The sequence below is a fragment of the Platalea leucorodia genome (genome assembly GCF_965183815.1).
Source record: "Platalea leucorodia genome assembly, chromosome: 21".
Taxonomy (NCBI): Eukaryota; Metazoa; Chordata; class Aves; order Pelecaniformes; family Threskiornithidae; genus Platalea; species Platalea leucorodia.
In genome coordinates, this window is record NC_138843.1 from 2060218 (window position 1) to 2087376 (window position 27159).

The window sequence follows — 27159 nt, forward strand, 5'->3', positions numbered from 1 at the left end:
GGGAGTTGTAGTCCGACCGGCCGCTGCCGCCGGGCTGTGTCGGGGAGCCGGGGAAGGAGCGTGGCGGCGACGCCGCCGCCCGCAGCGAGCCGGTTCGGCCCTCTGCTCGGCCTCGCTGCCGCGGGAGGCGCGGGGAGGGAGGCGGAGGCCTCGGCGGGACTACATCTCCCAGAGGCCTTTGCGGCAGAGCCGCCTGACGCCGCACGCCCCGTCGGCCGCGGTGCATCGTGGGACGGGAGCTCCAAAATGGACAACCCCAGGGATGCGCCAGGTACGGCCGGTCCCGCCGAGCCCCCGGCCGCTGCCCCGCCGCCCCCGGCCCGCCGCCGCCCCTCCCCGGTTCACCCCCGGCCCTGCGGCCTGGCAGCCGGCTGCAGCGCGGGGGCGGCGGCGTAGCGGGCTCGGCGGCCTCCCCGCCGCTGTGTGGGCAGCGACCCGCCCGCGGAGGCGCCGGGGGGGTTTGTGTGTGCCCGGGGCAGGGCCGCGGCATCGCCTCCCCGGTCGGCGCGGTGGCTGGGGGAGGCCCCGAACGCCGCAGCCTTCATTTTCATCCCCCCCTTTTCCCGTAGGAAAAGCCAGCCGGTGGTTTGGGGTCGCGCAGTCTAAATCGGCCAAGACGAACGTCAATATTCTTCACCAAGAGGAGTTGATAGCGCAGAAAAAGAGAGAAATCGAGGCCAGACTGGAACAGCAAGCGAGACAGAATTACCTGAGCATACAGCAGCTACCTCTGTTTGGAGAGTACGTGTGAATTACGGTGGTTGTAGATGGGAGCTTCGCTGGCAGAAAACGGGCATGTTTGTCAAATGAAACCGAAGAGGCAAGCTTTACAGAGCTCTTGTGCTTGGAGGCAAATCCCGAGAAAGTTGAAATCGATATTTGAGAAACTGTTAGAATAAGATACTTGCACTTTAATTGATGTATAGCCAGATTTTCCAGGTGCTAACAAGAATAGATATGTGTTGACAGCAATTGTATTTTTAACAGGGTACTATTACACTTTCCTTCTGCTTGCTGTTTGTTATCTTTCTTATAATCGAAACTCCTAAGACTTAGCACAGTTCTCCAGTTAAATGCTTGCCTGGGGTTCTCGGAAGCAGGGTAGCATAACAGAGCGAGTAGAAATCCTGTTTCAGTGGCGGCGTAAACAAGGCAGGTGGAGAGCCTGGGTAAATGCTGCAAGCAGCAAGCTGAATTGTTCATGCGCTTTTGAAAAGCTACATGTTTTTTCAAGGTTAGATGAGAGAGATTAGTAGTCACTGGCACTTGTCTTGTTTTCTGCTCAAAATAAATGCGTGAGGGGGGCTGGGGAGGATGATGAGTACCATCACCTACTTTTCTTTTTCTATTCAGAGATGACGGTACTGACAATGAAGCCTGTGTTTCCAACAAGTTTGTTAATGATGGCAGTTTCCTCCAGCAGTTTCTCAAGCTGCAGAAGGAAAAGTCAAGTACTGGTAGGTCGACTTCTGAGCAACAGGAGGCCTTCCTTCTCCTGGTGATACCAGCTTTGTGTGAGCTGCCTCCATGTATGTTCACTTTAGAAACTCTGCTATGAGCTGTTACCAGTATGAGTAAGTTCTAAAGCAATTATGACCCCTTTAAATTTGGATTAAGGTCTTTCTTTGAAATGTGACAGGGAGGTTTGCCCTCTTTCCCTCTATAGGTGCTGTAAATCAGGCATCTCTCGTTTAGCTTGAATTTCACTTCGTAAAAATCGTCACAGTTTTCGTTTAGTTATGCAGCTTTTACCAGCCGGTGTCTTTAACTTACTCTGAAAGTAATGGCCTATTGCAGCTGTCTTACTGCCTGAGTTGTTATTTGTAACCTTCTGAGATTAAAACAGTAAGGATGCACAGGAATTATTTTCCCCTCATTCTTTTCTAAGAACCTCCCCCAAGTTCTACTAATAACTCGGCAAACACTTCTGCATCAAATGTTGGGAAGAAACCTATGCTGTTTGGGAAGCGCCCCGGTCAGGTCCTGAGCAGCATGCTCCACCAAGCGAAGAACTACTCCCATTCCAAACAGACCCCAGTCGTTAACCGCCTCAGTGTGTTTCAGTCGCCAGATGAAGATGAGGAGGAAGACTATGAGCAGTGGTTGGAAATTAAAGGTAAATGACGCCTTGTACTACACTGTTTGTTTTGGGGTGCAGGTTCGCTTACCCTAGCGACAGGAGGATCTTTGCCCCTGTAGAGGGGTGGGTTTTTTTCCCTTATGCTGTGAATTGGTATTCTTAGCACAGTTCCTGTGTGCAGACTTATGAAATATAAATGGTACCAGTTAATGCTGGTGGCCTCCTCCAAAGCCAGCTTCAGCAGAAAAGCTGGGGACGGAATGCTGTTAGATATTACTTATCCAGCCCGAACTTGGTGTGGGAGATGGGTCACTCGCCATAGTTGGACCGGGTCCGTTTTGTGCCTAGAAGATTTATTTTCTCTGAGTTATCAAGGCAAGCGCTTGACCGGTCTGTAAGTCTGTGTGAAAAGAAGAAATATCTTCTCCTCTTAATGGAGCTTGATGGTTTGCTAATCATAATAATTCTGCTTTTGTACAGTTGAAATCTGTTATGGCTTGTGCTGAGTTCTCTAGAACACATATAGATATAATGCTTGTATTTAAAGTGGAATTTTCATTTTTTTAAATGATAGAAGATGGAAAGTCCTCAGTTTGGCTGGGGCTGTGTAGAGCGAAAAATTGTATGTGTTAATAAATAAAGATTAGATGTAAGGCACGGAATTATGACCAGGTAAAATCAAACTTCCTGCCTTTTTTCAAAGTTTCATTAGAAAAATCTCACCTCTAGGTCCTGGCTGCTTTAAGTAGGACTGAAAACCAATGAAGAATATTGCAGCACTTAAATTACCAAGTTTCTCTGGATAACCTAGGCCGGAAGGCAGATTTGCTTAATAATCTGAATTTCATGCGTGCGTATTAATCAAGTATAAAATTAGATTGGAGTTGGTAAATAAATCACACTAAGCTTTGTGTCATAATTTATTTCATTGTATGTTTACAAAACTGTGTCTGGCTATTTTTGGTGGGATTTATAAAAGCATAATCTTAGCAATTCTGAACTTAAGCGTGAAATGCACTGCAGGAATGTGGGAGATCGCCACTGGCTGCAGAGAGCACAGGCGGAGTATGGACCCTGAATTTCAAGATTGCGGGCTTGAATGTAGCCTAGCTCAGTCTGGACAGCTCTGCTCCTGTGTGCTCTCTGTTCAGCGCCCTACCCAAAATATTGTTGTCTAGACAAATGCCTGTGTTTAGTTGCCATCCAATGTGTCCTGCATCGGCTCTGTAATCACTGTCAGTGTTAGTGGGTTCCTTTCTTGGCGCAGAAGCCAAAATACAGTTTCTTGGAGACTGAGCTCTCCTCTTATCTCTGGTGGGATTCCCTCCAAGCGAGGGTTGAGACATGGGCATATGCCAGTAGGAAGAACTATGGGCTCTGGCTACACAATCTGTCTCTGCTGTCTGGGTACAGAGTGATGTCTTGGGAACTGGAATCTGTAATCTTTAGTGAGTTATGTGGTTGTTAAAAGCAAATTCCTGTTCCTCCCCATTGTGTTTTGTATGGAGTAGAATTGTCAGAAGCAAATTATGTTGCAATTGAAGTTGCACCCTCAACTGTGGTGATCCAAATCTTGGGCTTTTCCTTGTAGGAAAAAATCTAGAAAAAACCCATTATCTTCCTACTAGGGGAGTGCAGAGGCTGACAGTAACCTAGGGATTGTAATTTGTACAGCTGTGTAAGACTGGATACCCCATTTCATCCTTTTTCTTCCCATTCCCGTTCTACTTTTGTCTGCCGCCGTGGTTCTTAGAAGTAATGTACCTGTTGCCTGTTTGGTGTGTGAGTTGAACCCCAGTACTGACAGCCTGCTTAAAGTTTTACCCCCAGAGGATGCGGACACCCGACAAGTGGTGGAAAAGCTGGCTAGGTTCGTGGCTGAAGGGGGACCAGAATTAGAGAAGGTCGCTATGGAAGACTACAAGGATAACCCAGCTTTTTCGTAAGTGTGGTGCTAACTCTTGTCTTCCAAAGCAGAACGCTGTCTCTTTGTAGGAGAGAAATATCAGCCTTGTGTATATAGTCCTCGTGGATGTGTTTGGTTTAATTATCGTTTGGTGGATTTGAGCTTTGTTGCAAGTAATTGTTTTATAGCTGGGGAAGCTGAGGCAGAAAGTGATACTGTGCTGGGACTGAGAGGCAGATGAGCTAGAGTTAGGAATACAGCCTGGGAGGTCTGGCTGCCCGTACGGGGATACTGGGCTCGATCTCGGGGCTGGTTCCATCTCCTCTGCCGCTGATGCGCCGTCTGGCTGCGGACAGAGGATTCCCTCCTGTATCAGAGGATGCCGTTATTTATTTCCCTTCAAGTGACACAAAAAAATTTGGATGCAAGTCCTTAGATTAAAGCTATGTGTATTTATACATGCTGAAGACTTTGTAATCCACATTTTAAGTGCATTCCAAGTAATTTATCTGTTTTGTATTTTTTGATTTTGAACTATTTATATCCCAAAGTATCAATGTTCGCGTATAGTTGTTGCTGATGCATATTTTTTGCCCTTTTTTCCTCCGTCTCCACCCTAGGTTTTTGCATGATAAGAACAGCAGAGAATTCCTTTACTACAGAAAGAAAGTGGCAGAGATAAGAAAAGAGAATCAAAGTTCTCAGGCATCCTCTTCTCAGAAAGGTAATTCAGACCGGGATCTGGAGAATATAAATTGCCGAAGTTAAATTTGACTTCTTCACTCTCTCTGTAACTGCTTGGTAGGTCTGTTCTGGAAACAGTTGGAGTGGATATTTGGCTGTCAATCTGCTGCCTGTAAATAAAATTTCAAAATGGAAGGAGATGGTGATGAAACCTCTCCGTGATGGCATCGAACTCTTGTGCCAAAGCGGTTGTTTCCCAAGCCCGCAGCATGCTATACCATGCTCTATGTAAAGGGCTCTTGAAAGAGATTTTCCTTGTATTTCTCCAAAATCCTTAACAAAGCGAACTAAAATCATTCTCCATCATGTGCGTTCTGGCAAGTGTTTCAGCCCTGAAAATGCATTTGGGAAAAGTACTTTTTCTTAGCTGTTCTTATTTCGTTTGTTATCAATGAAAATGGTTGGTTGATTTGTTGAACACAATCCCCATTTCTGCTGCCGTTTCCCTAACTGAAGCTTTTATTTTCTGCTTGGGACATAAATCCTTGCAAGTCAGGGGCTGTGTCTTCAGGTGGGAAAGCAGCAGAAGTGGGTGATCTGCCAGCAGACAGGTGGTGTGAGCAGTGGAAGCTGGTTAACTGCGTTAAGAGACAGAAATTATTTAGTGGGTGAAGTGTGGTCTGCAGGCCAGGCATTTATCGCTTCTGGTCCAGCCTCTGTTTCGGGCCTGCTGTGTGGCCTTGGCGAATCACTCAGCCTCTCTGTGTCGGCTTCCTTTGCTGTGGAAGGGAGGGTTAATGCAATTTAGCTGTCACGCTGATGAGTTAACAGCTCAAACAAATCATGGTTTAATAGACTGTAGGCTGAAAGAGCTTGTTACCAATATCAACTAACTGATACAACAGTTTGGAAGCTAAGCAGTATTATCCATACTTTACAGGTGTGGAATATTGAAGCAAGGAAAGGTTATGACTTGTCCATGGCTTATAATCATGTCTTCTGCCTCCTGGTCCTGTGCCAGCACACTGGAGTACTGGCACTGGTACTGTGCAGGTAGCAAATGTCATATAAGGCTGTCGTGGCTAAATAACGTATTTGCCTGGCTCCTTATAAACATCAAATATGCTTGAAATATTAATGATCAGAGCCTTCTCTCTGCCTTTGGACTAAGGCTGCAGTAGCCACCTCTTCCAGGTGAGGATTGGGGCTGTTCCAGGGAGAATTTCCTCTGTCCTACAACCCTCCCCTAAAGCGGCCAGCAGATGTGTAGTGACAGTAGGTACAAGTGGGATTACGGTGCGGAATTAGTTGGCCACTTTTTCTAAGGCCTTCCCCTTGCTCCTGGGGACGACAGTGGCAAAGTCTTTAACTGGAGATAATTGCGAGTGCTGAGGTGTAACCCTATGGAAATGTGCCTGGCAGGAGGAAGAACCAGACTTCCTCTGCAGTAGAGAGAAACAAGTGTCCGTCTTTGAAGACAAAAGCCGGTTTGTCTGTTAATCTGCTCTCATCTGGCTCCTGGCACAGAGGAAGCTGGGGTGTGAATGGGCACTCCTCTGGTTACAAAGTTGTTGTACGACCTTATGCAATATCATGTTTTTGTGATATAAACTCTATGACTGTTTATGTGTAATATTTCTAAAAATTAAACTCGACCTTTTGCCCTTATTCTGCTCTTGGGGTTCTTAGAACAGATAGGCTTTGACTGTTGCTTGTGTGAGTTGGGCCCAGTACTGACAGCCTGCTTAAAGTTTCACCCCCAGACGACGAAGAGACAAAGAACTCTGCTGAGAAACTGGCCAGGTTCATAGCAGACGGGGGTCCCGAGGTGGAAGCTATTGCCTTGCAGAACAACCGAGAGAACCATGCTTTCAGGTGAGGGAAGAAACCTGCTGCTGAGTGGAATGTGGGGGGCTTGGATGGGTCTTTTTTTAAGGGAAAACAATAGCCAAGCTTGTGATAAGTCTGAAGTTACAAGGACAGTGCACTTAGCACGGATATGTTTACATTCTCAAGCTTCACAGTTTGAAGCAAGGCACAGAGACAGAGAAATCGATTTGCTTTCCCCCAGATAAATTTGTGACTTCCACCCCTCCTCACCCGCTTTCTGTTGCGATGTACTGGTATAATTCTGACCTTCATACTTTTCTGTATGTGGCCGTGTTTCGGTGTGGGCCCCCGTCCACCACTCGCACCGCTGTTGTCCCAATTAATTTCCTGGGTTGCTCTTTGCACAGCATCTTCGCTAAGGTACGGGTAGCATTCCTTCACCGTTAGGTCCTCCTTTAGAATAGCTTTTCCAGCCTTTCAGATGTTCGCTTCAGTGCTCACTGACAGCTGTTTAATGCCTCCCTTTGGTCTCATCCATGTTTCATTTTTCTGCTCTTACAAACAATTTGGTGTGTTCTCTGGAAGTGAAGTGGGGCTCAGCAGGCCTTATTTTGTTGCCGATATTTTGGCATTTTATTGGCTGCCTTCTGGCCCTCGGGGGTGCTCCCCTTGCGTTGTGAATTGCATTAGACAGATGTGCTAATACCTGAGCTGTTTCATTATTTACTTTAAAGCCCCACTGTGATCCCACCGGAGCAGGGTCGAGTTAAACGCCCTCTCCTTTGTTAGGATTTTGTCAGGTTTGCCACAGGGAGGGCCCCATCCTGCCCTCTGCTTGGTCCTGAAGCAATCCTTAGTGCTGTTATTCAAATAGAGGGATGCAGGACCGCTTCTAGTGAATTTTAAAATACGTCAGAGAGCTGTTTGTGTTTGCCTGTGCTTGTTGTGCAGCGGCAGGTGGGAAAGGCCTGTCATCTCTTACGTTTTCTTGTGGGAGCAGGCGCTATCCCGAGGAGAGGTTATATCAAGTATTAAACTGGTCATCTAAAAAGGGAAGATTGTAGAGGAGTTAGGAATAAGACAAGTTTTCTGTGTGAAGTATTTAAACTGGAGGGAGCCCAAAAAGATAACGTGTTTGTAACAAACATGACTGTACTGATTTTTTTTTTTTTTTCCCCTTGCGTAGCTGCTAGATTGAGAATTGTTCATGTTCTTCCCACAAAGACTAAGGAGTTTTATTTTACCCAAAAGGTCAGAGATGCCTATTTCTGGAAGGGGTAGCAAATAAAGCAAGGGTTTTTTGCGTATGAGGGAACAGAAGGAGGAGTCATGGTGTAATTAAGCAGACTGGTAATGTCAACACTTCTAGCTTGAATAGAGACTGGGGAGCAGTTTCTTTAGGCAGTGGTTTGGCATTCCCGTTGGTAAGACCTGAATGTTTTCTTCTGTGAACTGAAACCCAACGTGTTCTGGAGCCCTTGCAGCTTTTCCAGACGTGTTCTGGAAGGCAGGTGAATTCTGGGGGAGGACCTTGCGTTTCCACAAACGGAACGTGATCCTTTTCAGTGCTGCGTGTTTATTTGGCAGCAAAAATAGCTGTGGTTTGCTCATGAATAGGAAATACGCTTCCTGATCCCAAAGGCTTGCAGCTCACCTTCTTGCAAGAGCCCGCGGAGCCCTGCATTGCACGCACGTACACGCAGGATGGTGCTGGAGAGCAAGGAAGTGTGTGGGAAGGCTGGTTGTGCAAGAGCATTGCAGGAAAGAAAAGCCCTGACCAAGCTGTGCTATATCCAGCCCCTGCATATGACTGTTACATCTAAACTTACTTTTTTTTTTCTTCATAGGTTTTTATATGAGCCAAACAGCAAAGGCTACAAGTATTACCGGCAGAAACTGGAGGAGTTCCGTAAGGCCAAAACCAGCACTGTGTGTGCCCCCTTGCCTGTAGAGTCCAGTCTGAAAAGGAAGACCAGTCCCGAGGCATCACCATCACCTTTGTGCTTATCGTCTTTGCCTTTGCCCTTGCCCTCACCTTTGCCTTTGCCCTTGCCCGTTCTCTCGCCTTTGCCCTTGCCCGGCCCCGCACCTTTGCCCTTGCCCGTGCCCTCGCCTTTGCCTTTGCCCTTGCCCGTGCCCTCACCCTTGCCCTCACCTTCACCATCATCCTCTACAACTCCACCTGATCAGACAGCTACAACTACTGCTGCAACAACAACAACAACTACAGCCACTGCTACAGGCACTACTAAAAAGAAGCGGAAGAGCAGGTGGGGGCCAGAGGAGGACAAGGTCGAATTGCCGCTCCCGCAGCTCGTCCAGCAGCTGGATTCTCCCTCCCCTCTTTCAGGTTAGCGGGTCTGTACGTTGTGTTGAATAACTGTTTTTCCTGGGGAGTGCATTCTGCCTTAGCACAGCTGGCTTTGTAAACAGAAAACCCAGTGAGCCTTATCTCTTGTTGTAATCTCCTTGGTTGCCAGCCCCCTATCTTTCAGCTGGGTCTAGCAGCTGACTCTCCCCTGTGTGGAAACCCAGATAAACCACTTTATCTCGCTGACACCAGGGACTGGATCTTATCGTTCTCCAGCTATCTCTAAAACCCCTGCTGTGCTATAGCTCATTACAGCCTCAGCCTCTACACTATTTAGGGCTATTTCACTTCAGGAAGAGAGTCTGTCAGAAAACAAATATCAAAGGCTGAATTGTGCTTATTCCCCATGGTAGGATAAAATCCCTGGGCAGCGCTTCCATCTCACTCTGATCAGAAGGTGAAATGGGAATAGCTGTTCCCCAAGTGCTGGCGGACACAAGTATAACTTCCAGTTCCAATTTATTCCCATTTCAGTTCATTTGATTGCAGACGGGGTTCGCAGTCCTCACCCAGCGTTGAGGCTCGTGCTCCTGTTACTTCACCTGCCAAGTTCGCTCGGGGGGTGCAGCTCTCTTCGAGTGTTGGAAGATAATTCCTCCAGTCGAGGCACTTCTAGTGAGCTCTCGGAGGTTGTTCGTCTGTGCATGTGCAGATAGGTAATTAGGCAGGCAGTTAGAGATGCGTACAGAAATTGAGTCCCTCAAGGACAACAGGTGAATGCAGACATTTAAGATGGCATCTTTGAATCCTGTGCCCAATTAGTGTGGTGTGCGGAAAGGATGTGAAAAGGAGAAAGAGAAGACACAAGATAAGGCAGTTGGTGTTGGCAAACTGAGAGAATTAATAGTATGAGGCTGAAGTCAGAGGAAAAGTAATAAGTACCTGTCTCCATAAGGACCTTCCTCAAAAAGCAATAGCAGAACGGATGAAGTGGGACAAGTAATAGAAAACAAGCTATAATTTTCTGAGCTGCAGGGTGATACCACAGATAATTCTCAACATCTGGTCATCCTGTACAATTCATTGCTCCAGCAAGTCAGTGGGTCTTCTGCTTTGGCTGGGTTTTACGGGAGATAATTGCTCAGCCATTAATAGCTTTGATTGTTAGGCTTGGGTAAGATGTAGGGGTGGCTGTATATGATGTGGCGTCTGTTGAGTCTGTGGAGGTCAGGAAGGAAGGACTCTGTCTCCTAATCGAGCACTTCAAATGGAGATGAAGAGAAGTTCCTATGTAATTCTGTCTTCTGATCACAGCCCTATACAGAAGTCTTGGCTATACATCTCGTATGTACAGGACAAGATACAAACCTGGATGGTTTATTCATTTGACCTTGAATCACTGCTCATAGTAAGGCAGAAATCAGATGCAAAAGTCTTTCCTGATTTTGTACCTCTAGAGTAATTTGGTTTTCTTGCAGACGGTAATGAAGCTTCGATGATGAAGCTGGGCAGGCGCTATCAAAACAAGCATCAGATTCCATCTTAATACCTCCTGCTGCAGTGGGGGGGCTGCAAGGGTATCCGTGTGCTCGTTCCAGCATGCTTCCTGCTGAAATCTCCCCTGGCTCTCCTCGCCTCCCCTTAATTAGACAGGAACATGCTCGTTGCCTTCATGCTCACTTTCTGCAGGGCTTTGTGTCAAGTAGAAGAAAAGGACAGCAAACAATTTGCCAGGCATAACAAATCAACCGTTAATGCGCTGTTAATGCTCTGCAGGGGGAAGGATTTTTTTTTTTTATCTGTTCAGATGGACTAATCCCTTTTTAGAATTAACATCTTCAACCTGACAGGTGAAGAGAATTCCAAATTACACCCCTGGTCCTCTGGAAGGTTAGAGTTGCACAGAATGCTTTGCTACCGAAATAGCTACGTCTTAGTCCTTTATCCTTAGCAATTGTTTTGGATTTAGTGGAGGACTGTTCTGATTCTTTTCCTATCTACTCTTAGTAATAAATCAGTATCAGGGAGAGGAGAAAGCGTAGCCCTTTTGGACAGAAGCAAGGCTCCTCTTAAATGTATTGATATCGCAACACTTAACTGCATACATACTGCAGGGACTAATACATCTGAAAAGCTGAACAGACCAGAGATACTGTGATTAGTGAACTCTGTGGACTAATGGGAAATTACAGCCTGTCATTAGAATTTTCTGAAACCTAATATTGGATTGGTTTGGGTCTGATTAGTTTTAATTGAGTAAGATCTTCAGGCTATGAAGCAAAAAATCAGGCACTTCTGTGTTGGGATTTCTCCTGCTGTCCTTAAAGGACATTCACTTCTCTTCTAACAAGCTCCTCTTCGGGCATGTGGGAAAGGGATAAACCTTCAGGTAGTCTTCTGCCAATGCTGCAGATAGACTGCACCATTAACCCTGTAGGCAAAGCTGATGTCATTCGAGGGAAAAAAAAAAAAGTATTTTTCCCAGGCCTGCTGAACGTGAGGCTGAGAAGCAACTCCTTATCTTTCGCATAGCGTTTGCCTGGTGCTACACCAGTGTGAGGAACTTATAAATCTTATCTATTTTTATGCAAATTCATTGACTGATCTTGTTTATGAAAAGACTTTTCTATCTTCAGATGTGGACTTGGGATGGAGCTTCGCTTTTTCTGTCAACTTTGCCTGTATTGAGGTACTTTGGGCCAAGACTACCAAATTATCCCCCAGAGCTAAATTTCTGCAGTGGCTCTTTCAGCAGCTCTCAGCATAAAGTCTGCAAGGTACCAGAGCAGTCAGACAAGCCAGATGTAGTTTTAGCACAAGAAGGAGCAGTGGCATATGCTTTCTGGGAAGTAAAAGAAGATGCTACAGTCTCACCTTTCTCCTTTAAGGTGGTTATATATGCTGGCAAGCCACCAGCTCGCGGGGCCTCTAGAGCCGTGCCTGGCTCTTAGCCTGAGTGTTTATGCAATTCAGAACTAAGCCAAAGAGCTGCTGACCTCTGTGAAGGGCAGAGAGTCTTCCTCGGTGCGTTCGGAGAAAGCTTTCCCATGCCCTGAGACAGGAGGTGAATCTTTGACTGGGGCTGATGCTGGAGTGCCCCAGTCTCACGTAACATTTGGGGCCAGATTCTTCTTTACGTGGAGTAGGTGTAGGGCGTTCATTAAAACTGTTTCCAAATCTCGGTGCTCTCCGAGACAGAAATCGGGCTGTTTATCAATAATAGGTCGGTTTATTTTTCTATTTTTTCTTATTTCTTGGGAGCTGAGAGTGCGTATCCTAGCACCAAGCCCGGCGTAGCACGGCTTCTTGCTTCCCTCCTCTTGGAAAACCTCTTGCAGTGTTTTACATAACTCTTCCTGCAGAGTTGACTCCCGGCGCTGGTGCAAATGTGCAGAGGCTGTAGCTGTGTGCGGGAGGGTGGATGTGCTGTTTCATGTTCTCCTTGGGAGGCTGGAGTTAAGGAAGCCACTTTCCAATCCTGGCGTGCTCAGCCAAAAGCATGCGGGAAGGGAGGGGAGATAAGAGTGCTCAGATCAATTGCCCTGAGTGCGAATAAGAGGAAGGGAGAAGACGACCCCTGGGGCCTAATTAGCATGCTGTGTAGACATTTGGTGTCATGAACAATGATCCTATTATTATCGGGCTTCATAATTAATAGATAATGAATAATTAATGAAGCATCACTTAACCGTAGTCTGGACGTACATTCAAATGGAGGTTTTTGCAGTCATTAGGAAGAAATCCTTTTCCTTGTATTGAAAAACGCAACGCGCTCTCAAGTGCCGTTGTGTGTCTTCTTTTAATCCCTTAAATATTTAACTGTTGGGTTCTTAACTCTGAGGTGCTTTAGAGGGGAGCTGCCAGCCCTGCTAGATATATAGGAACCAAGTTTGCAAGGCAATCTCCATTGTAAATCTCTTTTTTGCAGCCCCAGCAGTGTTTCTATTGCTTTCATGGTGCACCAATTACAAATAGGCTTCCTTCTTTTTCCCCTCTCTCTTTCCTTTAACTTGCCCTTTGCACTCCAAGTGCCATATGGTCATTTTAAATCAGTAGGTGCCCTGCCCAGATAGTGTTAATGTCTAATTTCAGGGCTTATCTGATACAACAGCAAAAATCATTCCAAAGGAGGAGCTTCCAAGGGGGGATGCTGCAGAAAAAGGAGGATACATCAATGGGATTGTCAAGCAGAGACTTAAAATGCCCCCTCTTTGAAAGCAGGGGCAACGTCCCTGGCAATGCTGCTCTTGAGCCTGGAGATTAGAAACTAAAATCTCCTTGGGGAACGGCAACTTCCAAAAGCAGCATAATGCTCATGTCTTTATTCTAATGTGGTCATTTGCTTTTCATTTTGAATGAAGTTGCTGTTTACATAGTAATCAGCAGACACTTACGTGCGCAGATTGGACAATATGCTGACAGGCTCAGATCTGCTTGTGACTCAATTCTGAATAATTAAGCATCGCTCTGTGCCGTGGCTGGGGTTCATGAGGGAGCCTTAGGAGGGGAATTAATCTTAAGGAGGAATGACTTTTAAGGCACGGCGTAGCAGATTGCCGTGCAGTGTGACCTCCGAGGGTGGGAGACGCAGTTTGCGGGTCTGCTGATGCGATACGGGCAGGGAATGCTCCGAGCTGGCTGGTGAAGGAGGTGCGACCCAGCGGCTTTCCTGCTCCTGTGGTTCTTCAGTCGCTAAGAGCTTTGTTGCGGTTGTTCTTCAGTTAAGTGCGTCAGTGCTGGAACTAGGAGAGGAGTGTAAAACTTCATGTGGGGATCTTGAGATGTGGTTTCGCTGGTCTCAACAGCTGTCTCAGATTTTTGAAAGTCTTTTTAACGTGTGCTTATTACAGTTCAGGACCTCAAGGGTCTTGGTTATGAAAAAGGGAAGCCGGTTGGTTTGGTGGGTGTGACGGAGCTCTCCGAAGCCCAGAAGAAACAGCTGAAGGAGCAGCAGGAGGTAATGCCCTGAAACGATTTCCAAATTCGTATTGCGTTGCAGCATGGCTGGGTTAGATGGGAAAATGGAGGTGAAGGTAGCAAAGAAACTTTCCCAGTGGCCCACAAATAAATCTCTACGATTTGTGCTGAATGCGTAAGAATCATGTGATGCTGCAGTCAGCAGAAATATTAGAGGACTTTGGGGAAAATGAATTAAGCCAGCCAATTGCTGTCCTGCCAAACTAAAACCCCGAATCTATAAGGTCTGTTGTGTCACATCTGCAGCTGGTTATGTATTGCTTCAGCAGTGGGGAGAAGGTGAGGGGATACTTGCAAGCCTGGGGGGAAGGAGAGCAGACTTGGCTTTTGCCAGAACGTGGGGGTGATGGTTAAGCTGCGTGGGGACGATCAGAGGGCAGCAGTCCTCAGTGTTGATATCAAGGTGCTTCTACTGGAGGAACCAGCGCATAATGCTCCCGTTTGAGCCGAGAAGCGAGCGGATCAGATCAAGCGACAGCACTGCCTGTTGGGATTTGTAGTTGTCACAACCGGTATTCTGTACGGCAGCTGGGGCGGCTGCGGGCTCTGCTGCAGAGCTCCGCGTGCCTCTGTGGCTGCCTGCGAACTGCTTGTCTTATTGAGCGTGCCGTTGCGTCTCTTCCCCTAGATGCAGCAGATGTACGATATGATCATGAAGCACAAGCGAGCCATGCAGGAGATGCAGATGATGTGGGAAAAGGCAATTCAGCAGCACCAACATGGCTATGACAGCGATGAAGAGGTGGACAGCGAACTGGGAACGTGGGAGCACCAGCTTCGACGCATGGAGATGGACAAGACGCGAGGTGTGTAGGGAGCTGCCGTGCAGGCGACTCGCTCTGCGGTTGTACGAAGGCCTCCAGAGGGAGATGTCTGAGATCGTGGTGTTGCCGTGGGAGTTGCAGGGTCGCTTTTCACTGGTCTGTGCTGTGGCTTCCCTGCCTGTTGAGTGGAGAGAAGAACCGTCTGTCGCTGTGAGGCTTTATGCTTCACAAACCCTCTGAAACTCCAAGTCAAAGAACGCTGCGTTATTGCTGTTTTCTCTCTTCTGTGTCTTGGGCAGAGTGGGCTGAGCAGCTGACCCAGATGGGCAGAGGGAAACATTTCATCGGAGACTTTCTTCCGCCTGATGAGTTGGAGAAATTCATGGAGACGTTCAAGGCATTGAAGGTGAAATAGCAGAGACTTCGCAGGGCGGTGGCAATGCTTCAGACTTGTCCCGTAGCAGGGAGGGAAAGGCCTCGAGCCTGCTTAGCCCTTTGTCGCAGCAGTTGGCTACCTTGCAGCCTTGAGGTACTTCTGCCCTCGCACTGGGAGCTCTGTTACTTCTGGAGGAAACAAGGGGTTCGTTTTTTGCTGTTTGCAGAGAAACGGCTGTAGCAAATTAGAGAACAGGCTATTGGGAGAGTATTTGGGGGTTAGCTGAAATTATAGACAAGCCTCTCGGACTACCCACCATTTGTCTGCTGTTCCTGTTTCGGTAGGTGGTTGCTGATGCCAAGCAAGGAAAATGTGAATTTTTATCCAGATGATTGCAGTAAAGTGAAAATATAAAGCCTACAAAAAGCTTATGCAGAGCACTTCAATACCTGCCAATTCTTCCTAAACTGTAGAACGTCTTGATGCTGGCGCATCCCTCGTAATGTTTCCGTGTAACCAGCATGGGGTCTGACGTTCCCTGGAGATCCTGGCTTAAATAAGAACTGCATCTGAAGCTTCATCCAGTGAGCAACTTTAAATTCAGGAGCTAAATATTTCTCAGCTTAATCTCACAGTAATGTTCCCTGCTTTTTGCTGATTATGTTATAGGGCTGTGCAGTGCTTTATCATTTACCTATTTTCTTCCCTGTGGTGGTGCAGAACTGGAGTCCCAAGAAATCATGCTAGTTATTAATTGTTTGCCAGGACCATCCTAACTTTGAGTAGCTGAAGCTGGTTTTCCCGCAAAGACAGGTCCGTATAAAAAATAACCAACGCTACCTTTTGTGTCTCTGCAGGAAGGACGCGAGCCAGATTATTCTGAATACAAAGAGTTCAAACTGACTGTGGAAAACATAGGTTATCAAATGCTAATGAAGATGGGCTGGAAGGAAGGCGAGGGACTTGGTTCGGATGGACAGGGGATTAAAAACCCAGTCAGCAAGTAAGCAGAGTTCTGCTATTGATTTAGTCCTTTCCTCTTGGGCTGATAATTGATGCTCCCACCCTGGCCTACTGGAAGCAGCTGCGATGAGCGTGGCTGTAATTCATCACTTGAACAGAATAGGGGATCTTCGCAGCAAAGGAGAAAAATCGTTTCTGATTTCTTTGGGGTTCCCTCCCCCCAGGGCCTGGCTCTGTTACTTTACCCCAGGCAGGAGGTGTGATCGGAGCCAAGAGATTCTGATCTCGGTTTGCATAGTGCATTCTTCTGAAAGGTGCCTTCTCCCCAGTTTCCCCATCTATAAAATGAAGAGAATACTTGTCTGCACCTCACCTCTCCCAGGGCATGTGAGGATTAAGTCATGTCTTTAAAGTCATAAATTTATTTAAGTATTAAAGAACATGCCTTTTGCATCTGAAGCGCCTTTGGTGCCTGCTGGCTAGTCCCTGGCGTGCTGCGGGTGAAAGGCGATTGCCAGTACTTGCTGCTGCTAGACCTGCGTTTGAAAGATGTTTCGCCCCAGATCAGAGCGCTTTGTGTGTGATCATGCAGCTGTCTTGACGTCACTCTTTGCACAGAAGTTTTCTGATTTGATCACACTTCGTATATAATAAAGCTTTATGTGGGTTCTATCCAAAAATAGATGAGCGTCTCTTTTTAGGTGGATCATCTGTCGGTAACATACGCTCAACTTCAAAACCAAATATTGGGGATGGGAAATACTCTGAATTATTTTTTTAGCATTAGATCCTTTTAGAAATAACAGTTGTTTGTTTACTGCACGATAGAAAGTACCTCTACAAAGCACTTCTGCTCCTCTTTGGCAAGAAGATCTCTCTGGCAACACGCTTATTGGTTCAAAGAAGTCCTGTGATAAAAGAGCGCTGTAATCAAACCAGCAAGGCCTGCAAACAACAGGAGGCAGGCAGTTTCTGTCCATCACAGGGCTGCACAAGGGTTGTGATTTGCTTGGGCTCTACCATCTCTGATGTTCTTAGAGCGGATAAGAAGGTGCTACAGCAGATGGAAAGGAATTGCGTCTGCTTTTGGACTCTTCTGGAGTGAGGGAATGGGAGGCAGGCACGTTGCTTAACAGTCCTGTGTGCCTCCAATCAGCGAGGTACAAATCAACGCCTTCGGCTGCCAAAGGTTGCCAGTCAGAGCACCGTTCAGCAGGGAGGCATCCAAAGCCTAGACGGCATTTCTGTTCCAGCTGTAAAAGGTTAAGCAAATATATGTTGACACTACTGCTTCCATCCAACGGTAGCAAGCGTCATCCATTTGGAAGGGCAACGTAGAAACGTGGCAAATGCAATAAGCCGCTCGGTATTAGCTGTCTGTCTTGATGCAGCGCGCTCTGTGTGAGGACGCCCGGTGCTCCCTGGTGCTTGTGCTCTGGGCAGGTATTTCTGGTGAAGAGGAGGGCGATCTGTCACATCTGCTTACCTCGGAGGCTTTGTTCCCTCTTCCCAAACAGGGGCACTACTGCTGTGGATGGAGCTGGTTTCGGCATTGACCGTCCCGCCGAGCTAACCAAGGAGGATGATGAGTACGAGGCATTCCGTAAACGGATGATGCTCGCCTACCGCTTCCGACCAAATCCATTGGTAAGGTGGTCCCGAAAGCAGAGCAGGCACAGTGACAAATCCAGCGAGGCTTCTGTGGGTATCTCGTAAGGGCGGGAGTGTTTCTAGGGCTTAGCCAAGAGAGCGAATGCAGTCAAAATTTCTCTTTGATTCTGTTCTCATGTTGAATCGAATTATCGCTACCAAAACATCCACAGATGCACGGTTTTCCTTGCTATGATTTTTTTTTGAATACAAAAGCCCCTGTTCTTAATTTTGTCTTGTACGTACAAGGTATAAGCCTTGCGCACAAAGGACAGGGATGGGATGGGCTGTCCGTGAATCCACGGTTTCTTTTGAATAATTGTTTTCCTGGTTGCAAAAGGCTTGTAAGCTTGCATTTGCCTCTGTTAGGCTCAGCACGCCTAGAAAGCTACGTTTGTAGTTTTTTGATTGGAAACCTCAGGTTTCACTGTCAGATATGTCACGTTTCAGTGGCTTTTTCAGATAATTAAGCTCAGATGCTCATTGTTCTGTGAAGACAGCAATTTTGATTAATTTTCTCTTGTTATTCCCCACAGAACAATCCACGACGACCTTACTACTGAGAATGTTTTTGGGACAATGTATTTTCAAAACAATTGTAATTTTACTGTGAAATGTTATGAAACTGCATTATCATTCTCTTATTTGCTAATATTGTAAAACTTATTGAAGTCCCAGTACCATCCTTCACCCAGAAGAAAGGCCTGCAAGCCCACTCACTGCACACTCGAGTGTCATGACAGCCATGTCGTGACGAGGCCTGGGTGGTATGCGGAGAGGAGAACGGAGCAGGGGAGGACGGCGATCGTCACCCGGTGCCCTGCTGACAGCGGGAGGGAAGCACCAAAGATACCAACAGGAATCGTTCAGGGACTCCATTCGTGTTTAGCTCGGTGCCATGTTACAAGGAATGCGTTTTGTGCGTGACGGCAGAGCCTCTGTTGTTCGGATACGCAGGTTGTGCTGCTCTGGGGGTTTGCTGTTTGGTTTTTATTTGCAAATACAACAAGGGACTGTCTCCGACCCAGCCCTTGGAGCTGTTGTTCAGCCAGGCCGTTGTTCCCTGAAGAACTGGGTTCTGATGCTGTCACGAAGCTCGAGGTACAATCTGACCTTCAACTGACATTGCAAAACCAGTGCCTGGTGGCTTTACCTCTGCCCCGTGGAAGACAAAGCGTGGATCGGTGTGGAGCGTGGCTGCAAGGGTTGAGGGGCGCAGGGCGAGTTCGTTCAGCTTCCGAGGCCACGGCCTCTTGGTTTCTCGAACACTAAGTTCACCCCCGGCTTCCTAGCCGAACAAGGGACTTGCTGCCGCTTTCTGTGGATTGGGGTGATGAAGAACCAAGCCTTCAAACACAGTTTGTCAAAGGCCATTTGGATTTTGTTGTCCTAAGAAACCCGTCTACAAATATGAATTTTCTTCCTTCAGTCTGTAAATAAAATAAAACTCATTTGTTCCTTAGTTTTTCATCACTGAATTTTTGGTCTTACTGTGGGTTATCGTAGGCCGAGAGGCTGCTCTAGATCCCTTTCCATCCAAGCATCTTGGAGAAAACAAAGTGAGGTTGGTTGGTTTGGTTTCTTTTGCATTTGTTTTCCCTCAGTCCGAATACTTGGCGTGTGGTTCTCTTTTTGTTAACTTTTCTTAACGTAGAGTCAAGGACTTGGCTTTCAATAAAAGCATTCGAAACAGTAAAATCAGTAGGGGTTCATTGCGAGGAAACTCAAAATCCGGGAGCGCCTCGCAGTGCGTGCTGCGCCAGCGCGTTGCGTGCTCGCTACAGCTCGGGCGCGGGGATGCTGCGCGTGGGATGGCTCATCGGCACGGGCAGTAAGCGTGGCAGGTCGGGAAATCCGGCAGGTCTCCGGCAGGGCCAAGCTTCTGCTCGGATGATCGAGGTGGCCGTGACAACTGCCCTTTCCCGGTGAGCTGGACACCCGTCCCTTCGGTTTCTCCCTGTGGCGGCAGCGCCGCTCGCTCTTGGTTCCCGGCTGGCACGAGCCCGGGCTGCGGAGCTGCTTGTCCCGCGTTACCCGGGACCGGAGCAGCACGGGGCTGAAGCCGGGCTGCCCCTTCCACTGCGGGCTTCTCTGTAGAAGTGGGGGCTTGCGGGGAGGCAGCTGGGAGAGCGGAGGCATTTTCAGTCTCTTTATGCCAAGCGTCGGTAGCACGACGTCCTTTCGGCACCGACGGCGACCCGGGGGCAGCGCGGCCTTAGAGGCCGGGTGCGCGGGCAGGCTCGCTGCTCTTGCTGATCGGGTCTTTAATCTGATGCTGCAGCGATGCCCCCGTACTTCGTTGATGGCGCCTTGGCAAGTTGTTATAGTCCTTTATTTCAACGCAGTGGCCTCGGCCTTCCCAACCCCCTTCTCTTGATAACGGTGCTTTGCTCTGCTCTGGTTTTTTCTGACGGCGTTGTAAGCCCCACGCTATTCCCCGTGCTGGGCAGCGGCAGGCAGGGGTCAGTTCTGCAGAACCCCCGCCAGCCGCTTAGCGCAGCCCTCCTCCGTGCCTTCGTTAGCTACAAAGCGGGGATTTAGTCCTCAGAAACCGAATCAAACGGGCGGCTGCTGCGGCACGTCCAGAAGGTCACCGAAGTCGCACTCTTGCAGATCAAAGAGTAAATTCCCGGTGCTCACCGTGCAAACGCCGTGCCGGCTGCCCGGCCGGCGCGAGCACGCGTGTGACTGAGCCCGGGCGCCCGTGGTGAGCATCGTGGCACGGCGGCGGCACCGTGAAAGCACCCGGCTGGGGAGAGGCAAAGGGGTCGGGGCTCGCTTGCCCCGAGCGGCTGTTGCGAGAGCTGGGAGACCGAAGCGACGCTTGTAGGGGGTTCGGTGTTCGGGAAGCTCTGAAGGTTAATGCTTTCAGTCAGATTACCTGGTTTCACCCCCTTTTTTTTCTTTACGGGGCGTCACGCTGCTTTTCGTACATCTCCTGTACAAGTAGGGCTGGTGGGTGGTTTCTCAGCCGCAAAGCCACGTCTCGTTACTGAGCCCTGGGGACCGAACCCCCCTTGCTCCCAGGTGCGCTCCCTTTGCCGTAGGCTGGACGGGCACGGCTAACGAGCCTTTCCTCATCAGCGGCGAGCCTGCTCGCGGCCGCCGTGCTGACGAGGCAGGCGGGGTGCGTTCAGGTTCCTCCCGCACGGAGGAACGACGAACAAGCCCAGGGCAAAGTGCAGGGCGGCCAATTCAGCCCCCGGACTCTGAAGCAAGAGGGCAAAAGAGTGCCGTGACGCAGCGGCAGGTTTGCGAAGGCTTTGCGCGGGAGGGACGAGGTTGAGCGGCCGCGTTGGGGGTCTGCTAAGCGCCGTGGAAGCTTCTAAGTGTGTGCCCGGTTCTGGACCGCTGAGCCAGGTCTCTCCCCGCGCTGGCGGGGAGGTAAACGCTCGTGTTTTGAGCAGAGAGCATGAGAGGAGGAGGTCAGGGGAACACTGGGCTCCCAGTTGGATGCAGAGACCTTGAAACTCCTGTTCTCTGCTAGGTTCAAATCATTATTGTCGTGGTTTAACCCCAGTCGGCAGCTAAGCACCGCACAGCTGGGCAGGGATGAAGCGTTGGCTTTCATGTGCTTTGCTCCTTCTCTCTTCCTCTTACGGAGCTGAAGAGATGTCTCCTCTTGGCTCTTTTAGGTACTTAAGGTTTCCATAACGAATTTAAAAAAAAAAAACAAAAACCAAGCAGTCCCCAAGCTTTCAAAGCCTCTTCTGGAGTGGTTTTATCCTTCCCCCGCAGCCCTTAGCGCGGTTTCTCAAGGCAGCCCTCGAGCGCAGAGACCGGCACGGACCCGTGGATGGAGACACGCGTGTGCGGCTGCTGCCTGCTTCCCCCCCGGGACCCCCCGGCCTTCCTCCCCCCGGGCTCTGGCGCTTTAAGGGCGCTGCCTGTTCACCGGCAGCGGGGCCAAAGTCCGTGGGCTCTGGCGGTGGCGGCGGCGGCGGCCGGGCCGGGGATGCAGCTCCCCGCCGTGCCGGGCGCGCTCACCCCTTCGCTGCTCGCCATCCCCGTGGCCTTCAGCATCAACGGTGCGACCGCCTTTACAGAGTGAGTGCGGGCCCGGGACAGAGCTCTGGGGCTGGGATGCTGCGGTCCGGCTCGGGGCAGGGCGCTGGGTCCTGTCCTCCACTGGTCCTGGATGCTGGGTCCAGTCTGGGACCGGGCGGGAGCATCTGGACTGACCCAGGACGAGGCTCTGTCCAAGGATGGTGGGAGCCATCCCACCCAGGATGGGCCACTGGGTCCCATCCGCGCCCGGAGCGGGGGGAGCGGTGTCCAGGGCAGGGTGCTGAGTCCCTCCTGGGGCTGGGGGCAGCGGCGTGGTCCGGCTCGGGGCAGGGGGCTCCGTCCAGGTGCTCCTGCCCCGGCTGAGCCCACGGAAAGGTTGCTGCAGGCGGCGGCTTCGCCGCCGTCATTCATGGCTGCCTTTATGACTTTTAAATGCCGTTATCAGCGAACGGACGCGCAGCAGGGTTGCTCAGGCTCGTTGCACAACGCGGAGCGTAACGGGGCTCGCCGACAGCCCCAATCCCTCGGGGATTTAGGGTGCTCAGCACCTCCCTGATTTATGAGCATCCTCTCCAGCCGCCTGGCCCCAGCGCAGCCCTCCGGGCCAGCGGGACAGGACCCCCGACACCGGGTGTCCCCTCCACAGACGGCGGTGCCTCCCCGGGCGCTGGGGACCCCTCCGAGCCCCACCTCCCCCTCCCAGAGCGATGCCCCCGGCAACTCAGCCGCTGGCGTGTCCCAGCACGGCCGGTGCCACCTCTCCGCGCCGGCCTCGTCATCGCCGCTGTCACGCTGCCTGATAACAGCCCCGCTTTCGGTTTTACTGCCGATGCCGCCCCAGCGACGCCACAGCCCCGCCGCGTTCTGGCGGCTCAGCGCCTCCCCGGCCGGCCGTCACCCTCGCCTCGGGGGCTTTGGCACCGGCCGCCAGCCAGGGTGGGCTCGCTGGTGAGCCCGCCAGAGCCCCACCGCTTCCTCACGTCCTTTATTTCTCGGCCGTGTAAAACCGCGCTCCGGCTGGTTCCTCTTCTCTTATTTCCAGTCTCACGCCCCGGGACCTGCCGGCCATGAGCTTTCCCCTTGTGGTCTTCCATCACTGTACTGCACTTCCTACCCTTCCATTCCTGCCAGGCCCCTTCAACCTCCTTTTCCCGTCCCTTATACATTCCTTTTTATAGCTAATTTCTGCTTTCGCTTTACCGGCAGGAAGGGCTTTTAGCCAAACTTCTCCTAATCGCAGAGCGGGGGCTTTCCTGGCCACCTGATAAACTTTACCTAAAGATCTCCTGATTTTCACTCCCATCTTTTCAGCCTCCTCTTTCCCTTCCATCCCGCCCGGCCCCGCACTGTTGCAGCCCGGATCTCCGGGATCCATCCCTACGAAATCCGCAGCCCTTCCGCATCCGCAGCTGTGGGGAGCGCTGACCCCCCAGCCCGCCCCCCCAAACCGAAGCCCATAAGGACGCTGTTCTCCTGCCCAGGCGTTGCAGGGGGAGCTGGAGGGGGTACGCCCCCCCGTTTCTTAATTAGTCCCCTAATTTCTTAATTAGACGAGCGACGGTGCCCTTGGAGCCCCTCAGCCTGGCAGGGCGAGCTGGGTGCCCTGAGCGCGGCCCCCCGCGGTGCTGGTACGCGTGTGGGGTGGCCCCGGTGCCGGCACGCCTTGGTGTGCCCGTCGCACACACGGTCCCGTCTTACGGTGACCGGAGGAGCCCGGCGTTGTGCTACTCCACCGCAGCATCCGTATTTTAATTTTGAATTAATCATTCTGTGGGAGTAATTAGTTGTGTAGTGATTAATTATACACTAGTAATAATGCACTTAGGCGGTGGCACTTCAATTATTTGCTTGTTTTGAGGGTTTTTTTAAGAGTATGTGCGTTGGGTTTGGATGCTTAAAGCACGCGGTGAGGACAAGCTCAGCCTCGCTCGGTGCTGCTGCGATGCCCGTCCTGTCCCTGGGCGCGGGGTCCTGCGCTCCCCATCCCCGTCCCCGTCCCTGTCCCTGTCCCTGTCCCTGTCCCTGGAAGAGCAATTATTCCGCCTGCACAAGGCAAACACCAGCCGGGTGCCGTCGCAGCCTCCTCTAAATGAGACCTGAGCTGTTCTCAGCCGGGTGACGCCGGGGCAGGGGGACGGCTGGCCTCTCGTCCCGCTCCGCACGGCCGCCGTGCCGCAGCGAGGAGCCCTCGGGCTGGTACGTGGGTGTTTCTGCAGGATAAGCTATTAACACCGCTGTCCGTGCAGTCAGCACGACCTTACCTTTTCTTTTTCTCTGGTAACAGGGTTAAAGGCCTGAGTGCAAAACACCGTCATGTTTTCCGTGTTTGCTAGCCGAAGTCTTGGCTAGACTAGAGCTGTAGCTACCCCAGCTGCTGCAAGAGCTGCTTGGGGGGGACGCAGCAAGCTCGGGATAGATTTCCTTACAACTTTGTCACTCTCTTAGGATGTGTTTTCAGTATCTGTCTCCTTGTTACCAATTTGCTTTATAACCGGTTTCCCCGATCTCTTAAAACACTGGCCCATCGCCACAGCCTGGAGAGGGAGAGGGTTGGCACCATTGGGGCTTCTCCCCTGCCGCGGCGCAGGAGCCTTGGCGAGGCAGCCCCTTCCCCGTCCATGCCTGGGTGTCAGACCCAGCCTTCCTCCGGGCTTCGCCTCCCCGGGGTCATTTCAGACCCTGGAGGAGTCGTCTGCCCCCCGCAGAGGACGGGCAGCACCCTGTGCCGCCGGGGAACCCCACCTGTGCCGGGCAGCGGGGTCCGATCCTGCCGTTCCCCCTGCTTCGGCGCAGACCTGTCCAAATCGGTGGGGGCAAAGGGTTTTCACCTGGGCCGAGGGAAGCGGGGCTTCACCCCCCGGCTGTGCCCGGGGTGCTTGAACCCGTCCCCCTGTTCTGCGGCAGCCCGCTGATGCTGACGGGGGTGCTGGTGCTCGCCGGCCTCATCTCCATCATCTTCTTCGTAAGCGGAGGGAGCCACTTCCAAGACCCCCTTTTCTGCGGTGAGTCTCCCCGGGGTGCGGGACTGACTCTGTGTCGGGGCAGGGAGCGGAGGTTTGGGATTTGGGGAGAGCCGTGGGACCTGCTCGGAGCTGGCTCGCTCTCCCGCAGTGTTTGTGCTGTTCTCCTTCACCTCCGTCGTCGACTTGATCATCTCGCTGGAGGAGGATGGCTACATTTCGGGCTTCATGGAGGTCTATGTCAGAGAGGTACCGCCTCACCCCACCGCGGGCTCTCGCACACCCCGGCCGTGCAACGAGCAGCCCCGTGCACCCGCGTCGGGCACGGATGCTGCTCCCGCTCCCGCAGCTGCTCCTGCCGCAGGGGGGCCATGCACAGAGCAGCCCCGGCTCCCGCGGGGTCCCCTGGGGAGGGGGTGCGGGAAGGCGTCTGCCCCCACCCCGTGTGATCCGCTGTCTTCCGCACGGGCAGGGCGAGCCCTACCTGCGCACGGCGCACGGCATCATGATCTGTTACTGGGACGGCATCATCCACTACGGGCTCTACCTCGCCATGATCGTGGCCATCGGCCAGAGGTGAGCGGGGACAGCGGCGGGGAGGCGAGCTCGGAGGGGCTCGCGGGGGTGGCAGGGTCCCGCGTTTTGTGAGGAGGGGGCTCTGAGCCTGGCGGGGTGTCTGATCCCGGCTGTCTCCGCAGAAAGAGCTACAGGAACCTGGGTCTCTTCTGGCTGGGCTCTCTGATGATGAGCATCGTTGTCTTCCTGCTTGGGAACATGATAGGTACGGGGGTGCCGAGGGGGGCTCAGCTCCACGTCCAGCCCTTGCTGATCCCTCCAGGCTGCCTCCATCTCCCCGTCTGTCCGATGGGTTTGCTCCCAGGCACTTGCCCGCGGGCAGAGGAGGAAGGTGCTGACCTGGGAGCAAGCGGCAGGTATCGATACGGGGCGCCGAGCGCTCCGCCGTGCCTGCCACGTGCTCTCCTTCCCCAGGGAAATACAGCTCCGACCTCAGCCCTGCCTTCCTGCTCAACCTGCCCTACATCCTCATCGCCATCTGGGCTGGGGTGAGGCTCTTCCAGCAGCCCAAGGCCCTGCCGTGCCTCAGCCCCGAGAAGGTGAGCCGGGAGCCGGAGCCGGGGCAGGGGCTCTGCAGGGAGCTGCATGGGAGCCATTGGCCTTATCACCCTCCCGGGGCTGGACCACAGCGTGCAGAGCCGAAAATACGGCATTTTCCCTCTCCCAGGTTGCAGAGGAGCAACGCAAGCACCTGTACCAGCGGCCCCAGGACATGGGGCTGGTCCTGGTCCTGCTCCTCACCGCCGCGTTCACCTTCTTCAGGGGGATGGTGAGTGCTGGGTCCCCGCACGGGTCCTGGAGGGGACGCAGGGGTCCCGGGGCCGGTGCATCTCCCCCATGCCCACCTCCCCTCCGCTCCCTGCATCCCCAGGTGGTTTTGGACTGTCCCGCCGATTCGTGCTTCGAGTACATCTACCAGCACGAGCCGTACCTCCGCGACCCCGTCGCCTACCCCAAAGTGCAGGTGAGTGGGGTCGAGGCAGGGCTGGAGCCCCCCCGTGCCACCAGGGACGGGGTGACCCTCTCCGTGTCCCCCCCCCAGATGCTGATCTACATGTTCTACGTCCTCCCCTTCTTCTGCCTCTGCATCTACGGGCTGGTGCTGCCCGGCTGCTCCTGGCTGCCCGACTGGAGCCTGGTGTTCGCCGGCGCCGTGGCGCAGGTGAGGGCTGCCCCATCGTCCTTCCCCCGGCCGTGGGGCGGGGGGCACAGCGGGACCCCAGGCTGGGTCTTGGTCCCAGCCAGGAGAGAGCAAGCGGGGAGCCGGGGCTGAGCCTGGGGGGACAGATCCGGACCCGCAGCCGCATGTGGAGCAGTTCCCACCGCCGCCGCCTGATAATTACTTTGGCCTCGGTGGATCTTAATGGAGCCGAGGATTAGTTTTGACAGAAATAGGCTGGAGCGAGCCCGCAGGTCTATAGATAGGACGTGCTGGGTGTGCTCCTGCGCAACACCCTTTGGCGGCGGGTGGGCTGCACCGGGCCAGCCCGTGGCTGCCGGCCCCCCGCTGCCAGCCCCTGCCCTGTGTCCCCAGGCTCAGTTCTCCCACCTGGGCTCCTCGCTGCACGCCCGCACGCCCTTCCCCTACCAGACCCCTGAAGACGTCTGGTGGAGCTTCCTCCTCACCAACGTCCTCTACGCGCTGGGCCCCCTGCTCCTGGCCTACCGCTGCCTGCGCTGCCCTGCCTTCTTCCTGCCCGCCACTCCTGCCAGCCTGCACACGGGCAAGAAGCACCAGTGACCCGTCCTGCCCGCCCCGGGGGGCTGCTGCCCGTCTCCCCTCTCCCCGCTGCAAGAGCAGCCTGCGGCGGGGCCGGGCTGGCAGAGGCGTCCCCAGGGATGCTCCGGTCCCCGCCGTGTCCCCTAACGCTGGGGGGTCCCCGGGGTGCTCTGCGGGGGCGTCGCTGCAGCCATGGCCCTGCCCTTCCCCGGGCTCGGGGGGTCTCGCTGGCGGGGGGCTGCGGGTGCCGGGCTCCGCTCCTGGCGGGTCCCCGGGGCTGTGGGGGCCCTGTCCCACGCCGGTGCTCCTGGCCACGCCGGAAGGCTGCCGGAGCGGGGACCGTGCCAGGAAAAC

The 27159-nt window shown here is 52.2% G+C and overlaps 2 protein-coding genes across 5 annotated transcripts; both read left to right on the plus strand.

The window, feature by feature from the left end:
* Positions 1-45: 45 nt before the first annotated feature.
* On the plus strand, positions 46-19110 carry SUGP1 (SURP and G-patch domain containing 1). Of its 4 annotated transcripts, XM_082331438.1 has the most exons (14): positions 46-271; positions 570-741; positions 1354-1457; positions 1889-2116; positions 3899-4022; positions 4607-4710; positions 6422-6545; positions 8348-8850; positions 13662-13768; positions 14417-14594; positions 14852-14958; positions 15786-15931; positions 17409-17538; positions 18078-19105. In XM_082331438.1, exons 1-14 carry the CDS (start codon positions 247-249, stop codon positions 18102-18104), a joined length of 2079 nt encoding a protein of 692 aa, XP_082187564.1. In that variant the 5' UTR covers positions 46-246; the 3' UTR covers positions 18105-19105. The 4 variants fall into 4 exon arrangements, 3 of the variants coding, with proteins under 3 accessions (XP_082187564.1, XP_082187562.1, XP_082187563.1); XR_014230321.1 differs by lacking the exons at positions 17409-17538; positions 18078-19105 and adding an exon at positions 15273-15512 and having other exon boundaries at positions 172-271; positions 15786-15891; XM_082331436.1 differs by lacking the exons at positions 3899-4022; positions 4607-4710 and having other exon boundaries at positions 172-271; positions 18078-19107.
* A 2386-nt stretch (positions 19111-21496) lies between these two features.
* On the plus strand, positions 21497-26826 carry TM6SF2 (transmembrane 6 superfamily member 2; the record flags this gene model as incomplete). Its single annotated transcript, XM_082331517.1, has 10 exons — positions 21497-21588; positions 24454-24551; positions 24661-24758; positions 24982-25085; positions 25208-25290; positions 25500-25624; positions 25753-25854; positions 25957-26049; positions 26128-26247; positions 26620-26826. 10 exons carry the CDS (start codon positions 21497-21499, stop codon positions 26824-26826), a joined length of 1122 nt encoding a protein of 373 aa, XP_082187643.1.
* Positions 26827-27159: the final 333 nt, after the last annotated feature.